Source organism: Littorina saxatilis, linkage group LG1 (genome assembly GCF_037325665.1).
Source record: "Littorina saxatilis isolate snail1 linkage group LG1, US_GU_Lsax_2.0, whole genome shotgun sequence".
NCBI lineage: Eukaryota > Metazoa > Mollusca > Gastropoda > Littorinimorpha > Littorinidae > Littorina > Littorina saxatilis.
Window position 1 is genome coordinate 87,434,577 of NC_090245.1, and position 15,835 is coordinate 87,450,411.

The 15,835-nt window shown below is 40.6% G+C and overlaps 1 protein-coding gene across 5 annotated transcripts in view; it reads right to left on the bottom strand.

The window, feature by feature from the left end:
• Positions 1-15,400, bottom strand: part of LOC138982854 (furin-like protease kpc-1) — a gene marked incomplete at its 5' end in the record, with an annotated part of 381,789 nt that extends 366,389 nt beyond the window's left edge. For 2 of the 5 annotated variants that reach the window (XR_011460992.1, XM_070356228.1), the window contains 6 exon segments: positions 24-404; positions 11,008-11,309; positions 12,125-12,242; positions 12,551-12,654; positions 13,890-13,990; positions 15,188-15,400. Coding sequence is in view for 4 of the 5 variants with exons in the window: in XM_070356228.1 (XP_070212329.1) it covers positions 24-404; positions 11,008-11,309; positions 12,125-12,242; positions 12,551-12,654; positions 13,890-13,990; positions 15,188-15,400 (1,219 nt within the window). 5 annotated transcript variants of the gene reach the window in all.
• Positions 15,401-15,835: the final 435 nt, after the last annotated feature.

The following is a 15,835-nucleotide window of genomic DNA, read 5'->3' on the forward strand; positions in this document are numbered from 1 at the left end:
GGTGAGAGATTAAGGAAGCTTGCCTGCGGTTAGTTTGGGCCTCGCGTTTCTTGGGAACTGAGCGGCGGAGGATGAGTAGGAGGAGGAGGAAGAGGACGACAGGTTGGACTTTTTGGCTAGCGTTTCATACACACACGTGTGAGCAGCGGGATTGCCGGGCTTTGGGGTTGCAGGGGTACCCGGTTTCTTACTCGTCTGCTGGTTGCTGGTTGTCGTGTAATACGTCGATGTTGTGGAGCGCTTTTCTGTGGTGGTGGTGGTGGTGGTGGTAGAGCGACGACTGTGATCGGACTTGGGGTAATTGGGGTAGGGCCAGGGGTTTCTCTTGGTGGTTGGGCTCTTCTGAGGCGGACTATCAGTGCCATACAAAACAAGCACCCAGTCGCGCAATCTAACAGGCCGAACTGCAAAGAAAGAGAAAGGGACAGGGTGTCAGTTCACACAGTCAGCACAGCACAGCACTAGTACCGCACAATATGCAACAAATAATGCAACACAAAAAACGCTTCTCTGCCTTGTACAAACCAGGAAACTCCTACTATCAGTATCATAACCCGACTCTTATAGATATACACATAATGAGCTAAGCTTCTCTTTGCAACAACAGAATTCTTCAGTCATTACCCCAGAGCTAAAAATTCAGTTAAAGCTGAGATATTCATGCAGGAAAGATTTTTGTCAGATTTAAGTGAAGTTTTAACAGTTTATTTTCCCCAATTAAATTTTATTTATGTATAAATTCCCTTTTTTGTGTGTGTATAGCACAATACGTACTGAACCAAAAATATTATCAGATATTACATGTATGACCATGTCAGAGTACCATATGGCTATTTGACCAATCAGGACTGTTTCAAGGTGACCCACTAAATGTTATAGTGGTCAGACCGTGACCCGTATTGTTTATCACGCAAAAAATACACAAGAAAAAGTACAAATTTGAAATAACAATATCAGCGTGACTTATTCTAAAGAATAACACAGCAAATGTTGTCAGATAATACGCTTTTTCGTGTAAAAAGTACCAAAAAGCAAGTTTTGTCAGTCAGGGTGCTTTACAGAACGGCAAGGCAGCACCCACCCTCTGAGTGCGTAATGCCGACCTGCCCACTTGACAATGTCATTGGCAGACTATCAGTACCATACAAGGCAGCACCCACCCTCTGAGTGCGTAATGCCGACCTGCCCACTTGACAATGTCATTGGCAGACTATCAGTACCATACAAAACAAGCACCCAGTGGCGCAATCTAACGGGAACTGCAAAGAAAGAGAAAGGGACAGGGTGACAGTTCACACAGTCCGGAGAGCATTAGAGCACCAGTACCGCACAATATGCAACACATAATGCAACACAAAAAACGCTTCTCCGCCCTGCACAAACCCACAAACTCTTACCATCATAAAAAATACTGAAAAGCCAGTTTTGTCGGTGGGTGCTTTAAAGAAACGCAAGGCACCACCCACCCTCTGAGTGTGCAATGCCGACCGGCTCACTTGAAAATATCATTGTCAAAGATCTGAAGAATCTCGTGAAACTGCGTCACTCAATTTACGTCAAATGTATCTTTAAGTCATTTCCTTCCTGTCTGGCGTTGATTCTGAGTCAGTCGCTCGCTCTTGGACAAGAAAAATTGAAGCAACTGAAACGCATGTTCAACGTGGTTTATCTTATGATTGTTGTGTATATAAGCACATTTCACCTGTTAATATTCATTACGCCAGGTGAGTGATTGGCGGACCCAGATCATGAGAATATTGTAATGCTTTGATTGACTGACATTAAGAGATAGGAGCAATCCAGTCCCCATTGCGGCTGTTCTGTCTAGTTTTGAGGGATTGCTTCAAAATTTCTTTTGGTCAAAATTAGACGGTAATAAAACCGTTATTTTTGATATGCTGACTGTTAAAAAATGATAACAGACACGTCTCAAAAATGATATCAGCATTCACCTGCCGTCTCATGTTGATATCCATTTTCTTGACATGTCTGTTAAATTATCATTTGCTAACAGTCAACATATTAGAAATAACTCATACTAGTGGTTGCCTTGGGAAAAATGTCTATTAATTTATCACAACACATTCAACAGTATACATTGACACAGTAAAACATGATGTCACAGCTCACTAATTGTACATGAATAACTGACACAAATCTTTTATTTGAAGGGGTTACTTGTGACTTTAATTTACTTCCCTTGCTTTTGATCCGTTTGTATGAGGAGTTACTTCCCTTTTTTATCTGTAAGTACGAGAAACATTACAAGATGTTTGGTGGCTTGTAATGGCAGACCAGCTTTTTTGTTGGTCCTTGGGGAGCATATCGTCTTTTGTTTAATATTTATCGACCAAGGCTGAAGGCCGAAGTTGATAAAGATGTAACAAAAGGCTATATGCTCCCAAGGACCACAAAAAAAATGCCAGTCTGACAACATTAGCCACCAAACATCGTTTTTGTCATCATTTTGGTAGTGCAAAGCGTGTCAAAAGTTCAATCGATCGCGTCATAATTGAAAATGTAACGTCAAACGTAAACTTTATGTTGCTTATCTTTCAGTCAAAAAATTTGCAGAGCTGCCATCACATTTGGATGGTCAGTCACTTTTTAGCATCAGAGACATACATTGAAGAGATGCGAAGCGAGGCCGCTCGCGTGAACTCTTGGGGTACCGCGCTCGGTCAGCGTGACCTCGCGCGATTGTCAGCCATCATCCCGTACTACGTTGTTGTTCGCTTGCTCTCTGACACCGATTTGAAGTGCTTTTCTGTCATATTTCTTTGGATATATCCACCTTCCGACGAGAGATATCAGTGGTAAGTAAACTTGATTCATATTCTGTAGCTTCAATAGTGTACACACGAACGCATTTGAGAGGATTGGGTTCCCGAAGTGAGTCAAAAACACGGTTCCCTCGGTTCTTGCGGCCATTGTTCTAAGTCCATGCCTTACATTGTGCGTGGAGGCAATGTTTGGGAGCTAATATTTTCTTTTGTGCGCAATGTTACTTTTCCTTAACTGGCAAATGCATTACTGGTGTATACATTAATCTGTTTGTATAATTTTTGACACGCTGTAATTTAATTTGATGCTTTTAAGTCTCACTCAAGTGGTTCTCGCACTTACACTGGCGTGTGGATAAAAAGTTTTTAAGGAGAAATGAGCGAAATTGCTTACTTTAGGATTCATCTTCTAATCACCAAATGCTGCAATAATCTTCTTCTTGTGATTTTCTGTTTCTCTTGAGTGCAAATGATTAACAGTTTGCATGTTTTATTATCTAGGATTTTCTATGAAATAGTTATAACTCTTTAAAAATAATAATAATAATAATAAATAACACAAAAATAATAATAATAATAATAAATAACACAACAATTGCCAGCTTGGCGCCAGTGGGAGGATTACTTGCCCCTGCTGTAGGCGAAGATAACGCGAGCGGGAAGACAGCGCTTCGCATCTCTTCTATCTATGTCTCTGTTAGCATGTAGCTTTTCTTTTAAGTGTTTATAAGCCATCATTTTAGTTGCGCAATGTGTGATTGCACAGCTCAGTTGCAAAATGACCATGAGTCTTCGGGGTAATTTCCAACATTGATTGGGTCTTAGAGAATGAATGTTTACAGTCGTTTTCCTCGGAAACACTAATCCAACGCCACGATGGTTCCACAAATCAAACAAACAGCCTAATAGGCTTTTACTTTGACAATCCATGTCCAGACCTCAGTTTACCCTTACTATTTTGGAGTAATTTATTCCTATTTTTAGGCTTTTTTGTGGGAAAAATACTCCATTTGAGTCTAGACTACGATTTTCATTTCTTTATTTGTTTCTTTATTTGGTGTTTAACGTCGTTTTTAACCACGAAGGTTATATCGCGACGGGGAAAGGGGGGAGATGGGATAGAGCCACTTGTCAATTGTTTCTTGTTCACAAAAGCACTAATAAACAAGAAGAGCAAACGCTCGATCGAGTCACTTTCGCAGTTCTGAATATTATATGAGGCATCAGATGGACAGGAAGAAATTGCTATTCACAACACAATGAGTCACGTTCACATAAAATTTGAGCCCGGTCACTTTTATAGTTTCCGAGAAAAGCCCAACGTTAAGTTGTGTGTTGCCGAACAGAAAAGGCTAGTTATCTCCCTTGTTTTTCTGATAACGTTCGTAAAAGGCTACAGATGTAAATACTTTGATGTAAAGAATAATCCTACAAAGTTTCAATCACATCCGATGAACTTTGTCAAAGATATAAAATGTCTAATTTTTCCTTTGACGCTGACCTGTGACCTTGAAAAAGGTCAAAGGTCAACGAAACCATCGTTAAAGTGTAGAGGTCATTGGAGGTCACGACTAAACAAAATATGAGCCCGATCGCTTTGATAGTTTCCGAGAAAAGTCCAACGTTAAGGTGGTGTCTACGGACGGCCGGCCGGCCGGACAGACTAACACTGACCGATTACATAGAGTCACTTTTTCTCAAGTGACTCAAAAATTGACTATATTCTATACAAGAAACACTTAACAAGGGTAAAAGGAGAAACAGAATCCGTTAGTCGCCTCTTACAAACATGCTGGGGAGCATCGGGTAAATTCTTCCCCCTAACCCGCGGGGGGTTACGATTTTCAAATGTGCTTCAAATTAGGTTTGTGTTGCTAATGTTGGCGTTTGTAACCACATGCTGGGTTACTATCTTGGTCATCAGATTACTATTTTTTGACTTGGTCATTACTCTTGTCAAGTGTTGGGGGTAAACAGGTCTGCATGTCTCACCTGAAGCTCGAAACTATCGGCAACTTGGATTTGACACATATGAATAGTGTTTTTGGTTACCAAGATTGTTATGGATGAGAAGATGTGAAAATGATGACAATCCGGAATATTTACACTGTATGTGTTGTAAACATACATTTTTATAAACAATATGGTTCATTTGCTTACTAATACTAATAACAGTTCAATTTACATTCAAATGTGTGGCCTCATTAAAGAATATCAGTATTCAAGAAAATGTATGTGTGGCATCATGACATTTTTTTAAAACATTTTTACTCCATTATAAATAAAAGTAATGGCAACAGAACACTTATTTTTAGCTCTTTTGAAAGAGATGTAACAGTGCACTCAGAATTTTCAATAACACCTACAAATCGCATTGAAAATATCAGTGTCCCCTACAAAGCTGAATCAGGGTAGCAGTGTTCACAGGATTCAAAACAATTCACGTTTAAAAAAAAAATATGTGATAGTCGATAGTGTTACAAAGCACTAAAACCTCACCTCCCCACCCGCCAAATTAAAGATAATACATGTATTGCAAACATCACAATTATAGATTAATTGTATGTGTACTAGCTTGCAAGAACAATGTTAATGAATGATAATTAGTAACAGCTGGAAACAAACGATAAAACGATTTTTTTGGCCGTTTTAACGCAAACAAACAAGAGCATTTCTACAACACGATCATGCAGCAACTGTTAAATCCTGCAGAACTGACGTTGACTAAATATTCTAGTGAAAGAAAAGCACCATGTTGTAGAATTTCTTCAAAGCATACATACACTGTGCCAAATAAATGAAAGAAAATAATTTGTCTAGACCACTCGATCACTGCGATCTGTCTTGCTATCAACTGCAAATCAAGTTGAGGTTAGTCACTGACTCATGCACAGTGTCAACTTGATTTTGAGGAGATTAGGCTTGTTTTCATGCAAAAAAACACACCAGATGCTGCTAAGTTCACACTCAAGTCATTTTTAACCAGCAAACCTGCCATGAAATCTGGTACACTGCTTATCAATTGACTGCATAAACGATTGACTCCTTGGGATTGTCTAAAGATCTCATGAACTAACTAAAACCAAACGAACCACCCAACCAAACAGTTTAAGTCAGTCAACTTCCCAGAACGCTTACTTAAACATTCAGAGAATATATTCTCAACATATAAAACATAAGCGGGCAGGGGGGGAGGGGGCCCAGCCGAAATTAGTTTTTGGCTTTCTTTGGAACAAATTCTTTTCTGAGACAGTCAATACCATTTATACACATTGTGATCAAGAAAAAGTGTGCACTATCCTAAATACGGGAGAGAGACCACCCATAAATTAACAATATTGTTCACTTCACTAGCGGGACTATATCATGAGGTCGTGTCAAATAAGCCTGGCAGGGACCTTAAATTTTCCACCGCTCATGATGACAAAGTCACCAAGCCAAATGTCATTCTGGAAAAAAATGTTGCGCTTGCTGTTTCACCTGAAAGATTTGTGAGAACTTACACATCACACTAATACTTTCTAGAGTGGTCGACGTCTCTTTGCTTTGACGTCACAGATTTCACAAGCTTTGGAAGAGATCAAGGTTTCACAAGTAGTGTCTTTAATTTGGACGTGTCAACTCCGGGACGTTTGGGGCAGAAGACAGGTATAAGTACAGTATATAGGGAACCATGCAGTTTAATACATCAGTTGTAAAGAACTTTAGGACTAGATTTCTGGCTGAGACTGCTGATGGGAGCGCAAACACAAGGGATGGGGGATGGGGGGTGGGCGGAGGGTTGCACTATATGCAGCACAGCATGACACCTCACTAAACCACAAGGCCAATGTTGCAGTGTTTTCTTCACAACATAAATTTGCTGCCTTTAACTCCTAGCTTCAAAGTCACAACTACTGCAGCATGCCTGTTGAGAGACAAGAGAAATAGAGAGAGAGAGAAAAAAGAAGAGAAAAATGGAAGACAGAAAGAATAATACATCAACCAAACGATTACTAAAACCAATGAACAAAACAAATGATTAAGAGAATGAGAGGGTTGGGGGTGGGGTGCTAGAATTAAAAACACTGAGAGAGAGAGAAAAATATAGACAGAAGACAGCTATACAGTATGAAGGATCACATACAAGCAGAGAAAGATTACAAATCAGATATTTACAAAAAGAGAAGATGTTTGAATCATGAGTGTCACACTATAACTAAAGAACACGGATCCCTGGCTGGAATGTAAAAAAACAAATAAATAAAATGAAAACATACAATAAAAATAAAAATAAAACAAAACATACTCACCTAGAGGCGTGAAGAACTGAACATGAGAATTGTGTGCCGAAAGTGCTGATGTTGCAGATGTTGACAAGGACAAAATGAAAAAAGATGGATGCTTCTAATAAGCATGCACTGCACAGCAAAGTACGCACAACATCAAAGCAAGCAGGGCTGCGTGCCATGCAGCTCGATCTCAGGTGGGTGTTTTTCGTTTCTCTCAGTTAAATAAATTTGCATTAATTGTCTGAATGATTTATTAAAGACTTAGGGAGGGAATTCTAGCTGTCTCCCCTGATGTGTGTGTGTGCATGCGTGTAAGTGTGTGTGTGTGTGTGTGTGGGCGTGCGTGTAAGTGTGTGTGTGTGTGTGTGTGTGTGGTGTGTGTGTATGTGTGAAGCATAAATCTCAAAAACTACTAATTTGTTTTGAAGTAAGTTTAATCATCACAGTCGTTTAAAGGGAGAAGGACATAATCATAATGCGAGCGGCATCAAGCAAATTGCCCATAACATTCCGGATGTAACAAACCCAAACTTACGACCCCCGAATAAAGTTTGGTTACATTTCCAAAGTTGTTTAACAGAGGTACCACTGTAACTACTTTTAAGTGCCTGCTCCTTACCAAAGTCCGTCTTTTCATTCAATTTTTCAACTTTTATTTTCAAATGTTAAGGACATCAGACGTTATTGAACTTTTTTTCAGAACTGAATATTTAGTGTCGTAATATTTCTCCCTTATCTTTTGGTTCAGTGAAACCTAATCAGCTACATATTGATTTCCTAGCGAACGCATCGTTTCACCATTAGTCATTCAAAAGCAGAAAGGCTGATTATTTAAGTTTGTGTGTGGGAAAAAGAAAAAGAATAAGACAAAGCCTTGCATGACTTGAGAAATAAATTCAATTTTGTTGTGGGTGACAACCGAACATGGTGAACCTAAAGGTGCATATATATATAAAGATGTAGATAGAGTGGTTTATAAAATATATATAATATGAAAAAGAGAAAAGACAAACAATTGAATAATCATTGAATATAAGAGGGTGAGAAGACACAGTGGGACTGACAGTGAGTGAGACAGAACAAAGGGAACATTTTGGAAGAGACCATTCCATTGTCTTCGTCAACAGCACTTATCTAGAAAACAGAAAAACGTTTTCTTCTCAAGATAGCAAATAAAGTCTTCTTATTAATCCATCAAAAAATGTATCAAGCAATTCGTCTACCAATCCTATAACTACAATTACGCTGAATTTTTGATCAAATACAATGTTACCCACCCATATACTTACTTACTTACTTACTGCCCATTATGCCATTTAGGGCAGCAACAAAGGACACCCACCCATATGCAGACTTCAAAAGGTAAAATAATGTAGAGCCTTATGCAACAAAATGTGCATTTTACACTGACGCAGCTCTGTTAAGCAACAGAGAATTCAAACATGGCAGGTAAAGTTACACAAAACAAGAAATTCCTCCGAGGTAGAAAAAAAAACCCGTCCTTACCATTCTCACTGCCAGTAACTGAGAAGGTTATTTCCCTTTGACCATTAATATGTCCCTCTATAAGTCCTTGTAGAATCTTAATCCAGCAATAACTCCCTAACCGTGTGTTTGACTGGTCCCAATTTTTGTAAGGACCGTCTCAGGAATGTATAGAACCTGTTCACCAAGTTTGGTGACAATCGGTCCGTTCATTCTTGAGATCTATATGCGAACACAAACACACAAACAAACAAACACATCGACCGAATCCTATACACACCCCTATACCAGGGGTGTAAAGAAATGGAAGTCTCACATTACAGATGTGTCAGCAAGGATATGACACACCTAGGACTCCTTTGGTTGCAGTACCACCAAAGTTCATTTACACTATCTGCTTGAATTCAGTGTCTATGGTTAAATCTAAATATACAGAACAATTACATGTAGTCCCCTCCGCACTCATAATATCAAAGTTTCAGAATAAACTTTCAACATGAAATATGAACATTATAAGATGTTTGATGGGTTGTTGACAGACCAGCTTTTTTGTCGGTCCGAGGGGGAGCATATCGTCTTTTGTTTCATATTTATTGACCAAGGCCGAAGGCCGCGGTCAATAAATATGAAACAAAAGTCGATATGCCCCCCGATCGAGGACCGACAAAAAAGCTGATCTGACAACAAACATCCAAACATCGTTTTTGTCATCATTTTGGTAGTGAGAAAATAAGTGCACAATCAACACAGGGAGCCATGCTTTGAAACACGAGTATCGTTTTGATAACCACACGACTTCCGTTTTGATAATCACTGGCAATCAAAGCTGGCGTGTGAAAGCAACTTTCTGTGTTTTTGAGTTCATAAAATGTTGGGATGAATATGTCAGGTTTGAGGATGCACAGTTCTGTAGGTTCATTTCGGTATTCCACCCCCTCGGCTTTCAGTTGTAAATATTAAGCTTAGTGATCGAATGTGGAAGCTACGTTGGGTCAAAGGTCACAGAAGATTTGCGTTGTGCAGCGAAGGAAAGAATCGCGATCTTGTTTCCGACTCGGTGCCTCTTTGTTTTTCATTAGACCTGTCATTCTGCTTGCTCGACTTTGTTAGATGTTTGCATGTCTTGTTGCTATTTTCTTTGCTTTTATTATTATTTCTTATTTGCGCTTCGTTTATCGATACAACGTCTTGTGCACGGGTCAAAATGTGTGTGTCAGGGGTCAATTGGTTTGACTAGAACTTGACGTTCGTGTTTTTCCGAACATCTGTGTATCGAAACACAGATACACGCACTCCATGACTTTGTAAGAAGACAAAACATATCAGTAGGTTTCATTTGTTTGTGATGAATGTATGACCTTTCATGAAGTAGTTTTGTTTTTTGTTTACTTTTGCCAGTTTGCCAGTTCGTTTGTGGAACTTTGCAAAGCAGTGTCGTGTCGTCTGTTTAGGTCTGGGGAAACGCCAATGAAAAGAGCCGAAGAATCCCCGAACGTTTCTATTGGGTTTGCTTTTGATTATCCATGTATAACCTACTTCCTGCAACTATGGTAATCGGGGATTTATTGCCTGGGGAACATGAGATTTATTTCCCAGGTGCTTGTAAATGAAAACTCGTGAAAATGATGTAAAAACATGTTAGTGTGAACAACCGTCTGCAATCAAGCAAATTAAGCCAATCGCTGGACCACCCTCACCGTTCTCCTTACCACTGGCTTCAGGCCTTAGAGTCTGCCTTTCTCTCAAGCAGTGTGCACAGTATTTTGTTCCTTCTGACTAAAACATCAATGGTGATTAATTGAAAGTATATGTAAGGTAGGAGTACCTATTGCTTTTATCAATTTTGCTCTCTTTGTGTTTACATTAAAATTAATTAATTCCTCCACAACTACCCTGCCATTCTCTCAACCTCTTTTCGGTTGAGAGAGAGAGAGAGAGAGAGAGAGAGAGAGAGAGAGAGAGAGAGAGAGAGAGAGAGAGAGAGAGAGAGAGAGAGAGAGGGGGGGGGGGGGGGGGGGGGGGGCAGGGAGAGAGGGAAGAGAGTGGGGGGAGAGAGAGAAAGATATACTGAGAATGAGAGTGAGGGGGTGGGGAGAGAGCTATCTCTGGGCTTAAATTATATATAAACATTACAGTTTTGCATTGCCTAAAATGTCTCTCGATCTGCATCAAGGTACTTGACCTGAATTGCAAAAAACTAAACCTAAGACAGACAGATAAGACACATTGTCCAGGTAGTAGGTGATGTTAACATTGGCAACAAACAACTATCCAGGGAAAAAAGAAAGGCACAGAGGAACAATGGGGAGATACACTGATGCAAACTGACCTGGTAACATGCTAAAACATACTCCAACAATCAACAACAATCACACACTCTACACTAAACAGACGCTGACTATCGATGCAAGAAGGACAGAAAAGGCAAGCCAAATTCTAAAATGAAAAAAATTATTGGCAGTACTCACAAGAGCTGACCCCGTTCTCAATCTCCAAGACCCACGTGCCCTTGGCCGGTTCGCCCCAGTTGTGGGTGGTCATGAAAGCCCAGTTGTTGAACCCTTCCCTGGACGTGTCCCTCGTCCGCTTGGCCAAGAGGGTGGAGCGGGTGAGGGAGGGGGAGGTGAGGTTGATCTGGATCTCCCCCCGTCGCGAGGACGTCATGGTGATACGGGCCTGGACGTGCTCCAGGTACTTGACATGGTTCACCGTCCCCTCGCACCCGTCTGTGTTCAGCGGCACGATGATCTTGCCGTTCATCGGAACGATCCTTCAGTGGGTGAGAAGAGAGACAGAGAAGAGCGGTTAGACAAGACGATGAGACAAGACGAGACCAAGACAAGATATAAATCTTTACTTTTTAAGAAGGTAAAGTAGTATCAATAATGACTGAAGCAATGGAACATCATTTTCAATCTCAGTACCTGAAATCTTTTGCATCAGTTTTAAAGCGTTTTTACACTGTTAACAATCCCACAAAAGTACCAAACTCAATCAGGATGACCTGTAAGTCAGTCAACTTCATCACCCAGAAACAAACTTGGGCTTTCTTCAACTGGACATAAACATCTTTTCTATCATCCCACCAAGTTTTAAAGTAATTGGCACACAAGTGAAATTGTTTTATTTTTTCATTTCATGTCATCAAGTTGCAGCATCACTTTAATTTTGTTGTTGTATTTGTGGCACAACCACTTTGTATTCTTCCTTATGAAGCCTCAAAGTAGATGTGTTTTAGACTAACAAACATCAGCTGAAGCTAAATATGGTTTAATTACAACCCTTACATGTGTAAAGTTTAGCATGACACTATGTAAGAATCCTAATAACTTCAAGCTATTAAATACAATTCCACCTAGAAAGTCTGAATAAAAACCTGGTCTACTGGGTGTTTCAATTTAGGCACACTGAAAACTTCAAGCTAAATCCCAATTCTATTCAGAAAGAGAATTTAACATAAAACTAAATTTCAATTCCCCGAGTTACAAAGTGCGAATAACAACCTGTCGTACTTGGTTTGGTGTTTAGGCACACTGAAAACTTCAAGCAAAATTATTATTCCGCAGAGAAAGTGTGAATACACACCTGTTATGGTCGAGGGAGCGTATCTCACAGATGTGCTGATCAGGCACTTTGGTCCAGTTACGCGCAAGCTTGACCATGGCTGTGGCGTCCATCAACCCAAAGCCGAACGAATGGCTCACTGCAACACAAGGCTTCAGTCATGAAATTGCTGCAGCAAAAATGTATACACACACATAACCCCTGTTTCCACACCCCCCCCCCCCCCCCCCCATCTCAACCCTCTTTAATTGCCCCGATCTCCTGTTTGCAATGCCTGTAAAGTTAACCTCCAGGAGAGTTACACAGATGTTACAATGCACAGATGATGCAAGGGAAGTAATTTCTTGTAAACCTCATAGCAAGAAGTTTTGGCACAACAAGTATCTCTTTCTTGCCTCTTTTGTTCTTTTGTTTCTTATTATACATTTTTGTTAAAGTCTCTATCACCTCTCTTGCCAACTCCATTGAAGACCCAGTCGTTGGCGTTGAGATTGTCTGGCCTGGCTGTCTCCACCACCACATGCTGCATGTCTCGCCATGTCAGGGACGGACTGCAACATTCAACCCATACAATTTATTTACTTCTTTAATTTGGTGTTTAACGTCGTTTTCAACCGTTCAAGGTTATATCGCGACGGGGAAAGGGGATGGGATAGAGCCATTTGTTAATTGTTTCTTGTTCACAAAAGCACTAATCAAAAAATTGCTCCAGGGGCTTGCAACGTAGTACAATATATGACCTTACTGGGAGAATGCAAGTTTCCAGTACAAAGGACTTAACATTTCTTACATACTGCTTGACTAAAATCTTTACAAACATTGACTATATTCTATACAAGAAACACTTAACAAGGGTAAAAGGAGAAACAGAATCCGTTAGTCGCCTCTTACGACATGCTGGGGAGCATCGGGTAAATTCTTCCCCCTAACCCGGGGGACACTAACAATGTATTTCAAAAACGTTCAAGAGCGAATGCAATGTTACAGGCACATAGTAGATGGGCGTTGGATTACACTCGAGAGAGAAACAGATATGTATAGACACACACCCACAGCATTATAACATGTTGCAAAGGTAAAACGGATAGGTTGTAGATATACACCCACACGCATGCACACACACACGCATGCACACATTCTCACACACGCACACCTGTAAACCCTGTGTTTACATGAATAAAACATTCAGACTTCCGACATTGGACCCTCAGACACACAAACATCAATGCACATCTTTCTTTTCTTTCTTTATTTGGTGTTTAACGTCGTTTTCAACCACGAAGGTTATATCGTGACGGGATCAATGCACATGTGGGCAAAGCTGTATCCACTTTTTCAGACATTCCCCTTCCTTTTGACTCATTCAAATAACACAAAGTTTTCCAAAGTCAACAAAACCCTAGTCCATCGTTTTACATAGCACATCTCTTGACAAAATCACCAGGCCAAAAAAAAAAATAGGTGTGGTTACGGTAACATAGCCAAAAAAAATAGGGTAGGAAGGTAGGCAATCACTTTTTTTTTTTTAAACTTTTTTTTGTAATGTGTACAAATTAAACCTACTTGACAGGGAAATAAGTGTGCGACTCGGGCGATTTCGCTTTCATTGCGTTTTCTGCACTCGTTTTCTTGTTGTTGTTTTTTGTTGACAAATGTAATAAAAAGTTATAGGGTCGGCCTCTAAAAATAGGGTAGGTCGGGTTACCGTAACCACACCTATTTTTTTTTTTTAGGCCCTAGGAGACACAAAGAGACATGGCTGAGTGGCAACAGTGACAATACTAACTTGGCCTGCAAGGCGAGTGCGATGAGACCTGCGGCAAGAGGGGCGCTGGCAGAGGTACCCGTGTGTGTTTCTGTACAACCATTTCGCAGATCTGTTGTCACCTGTAACAAAAACATACATCTCTTTCAACTCACAAGTTAACAACTGGTGTTTTTGTTCAAGTTCGTATGTGATTTGACATGTCACACTTCATGATATGTAACGTCCCAGATTATTAGAGGGTAATTTCAATAGTTTGCATATTATAAGATACAAAGCAAAGCTAAAAAAAAAAAAGATGCTTCATTAATTGGCAAAGCATAAATAAATACAACAAAAAGCTAAAAACCAACAGCCTTGCTCTTGTCTGTGCAAAAGTGGGAATTGTTTTGCTGGGGCGGGGATGTAGCTCAGTCGGTAGCGCACTGGATTTGTATCCAGTTGGCCGCTGTCAGCGTGAGTTCATCCCCACGTTCGGCGAGAAATTTATTTCTCAGAGTCAACTTTGTGTGCAGACTCTCCTCGGTGTCCGAACACCCCCGTGTGTACACGCAAGCACAAGACCAAATGTGCACGAAAAAGATCCTGTAATCCATGTCGGAGTTCGGTGGGTTATAGAAACACGAAAATACCCAGCAAGCTTCCTCCGAAAAACGGCGTATGGCTGCCTAAATGGCGGGGTAAAAAACGGTCATACACGTAAAATTCCACTCGTGCAAAAAACACAAGTGTACGTGGGAGTTTCAGCCCACGAACGAGGAAGAAGGAAGAAGAAGTTTTGCTGAATTCTTTTTGCAGACTGGCAGACATGCCAGTGACAGAAATAATTCAGCACCAACATTCTCACAGAAAGGAGCCTGCCTGTTGAATTGTGGTATGTGTCCAAGCACAAGGCTGCTCTAATCCCACTTGAAAGCCTGGACAGATCTGCTATGATTTACAGGATGGTCTACACAGGAAGGGAGGATAGCAGTGATAATGACAAGAAAGATGGTTTACACAGAAAGCAAGGAATGGTAAATACAATGGTACAATGGAGGGTCTCACAACAAGAGTTCCACAGTACAGTTGAACCCCCATTTTTTAGACCCCCCCGTCCCCAGTTTAAGGCTCCCGCCCTTTTCAAACCACGTTTTCTCAGACTGTCTGTTCATAACCTGTGTAAATGTACCCCCAGTTTAAGACTCCCTCCTTTTTAAGACCACGTTTTCTCAGACTGTCTGTTCATAACCTGTGTAAATGTACCTCCTTTTTTAAGACCTGATTGTCTCAGGGTTTTTTTGAGGTCTTAAAAGGGGGGTTCCACTGTATGCACTCACAATTTGCTTTTCGCCGCCGGAGCCACTGCTGTAGGTGGTGGCCAGGGTAGAGGAGCATGCCTCGGAGTACCAGGGTACGTTGCCGTTCTCCGTGCTGCTGGAGATGGAGAGGGTGTAGATGCTGTTGGTGTAGCCGTCGCAGTTACAGTTGTCGCCGTCACGACCGCCGTTCCCTGATGCCCATACAAAGATTGACCCCAGGCCACCTCGCCCCTGAGAATAATAATAATAATATTAATAATGACAGCTTATATAGCGTGAACCTCAGTAATCTATGCTCTCCGTGCTTTAGAACAATGTCAGAAAGAGTAGAATTTCACACAACGCTGACAGTGAGTGTCTTTTGATTTGTGAGTGACATAAGCATGTTGCTGCGACGATTTAGGTTCAAACTGATACAACACGAATTCGCTAGAAAAGTTTTGAAACTGGACAAAATGACTAGCCAAAACATATATATATATACGCTTGTCCGAGGCGGTACTCTAGTACCAGAGTCCTTTCTTTGTAGCATTAATTATAAAGGAAGTTCTAAATTCAAACACACAGCAAAACTGTTCATTTTTCTATCCAACACCAAAATCGTATAGCCTACACACTGAGATTAAACTATACTTCTGATGAATGGAAGCACTTCTGTGGGCAGTA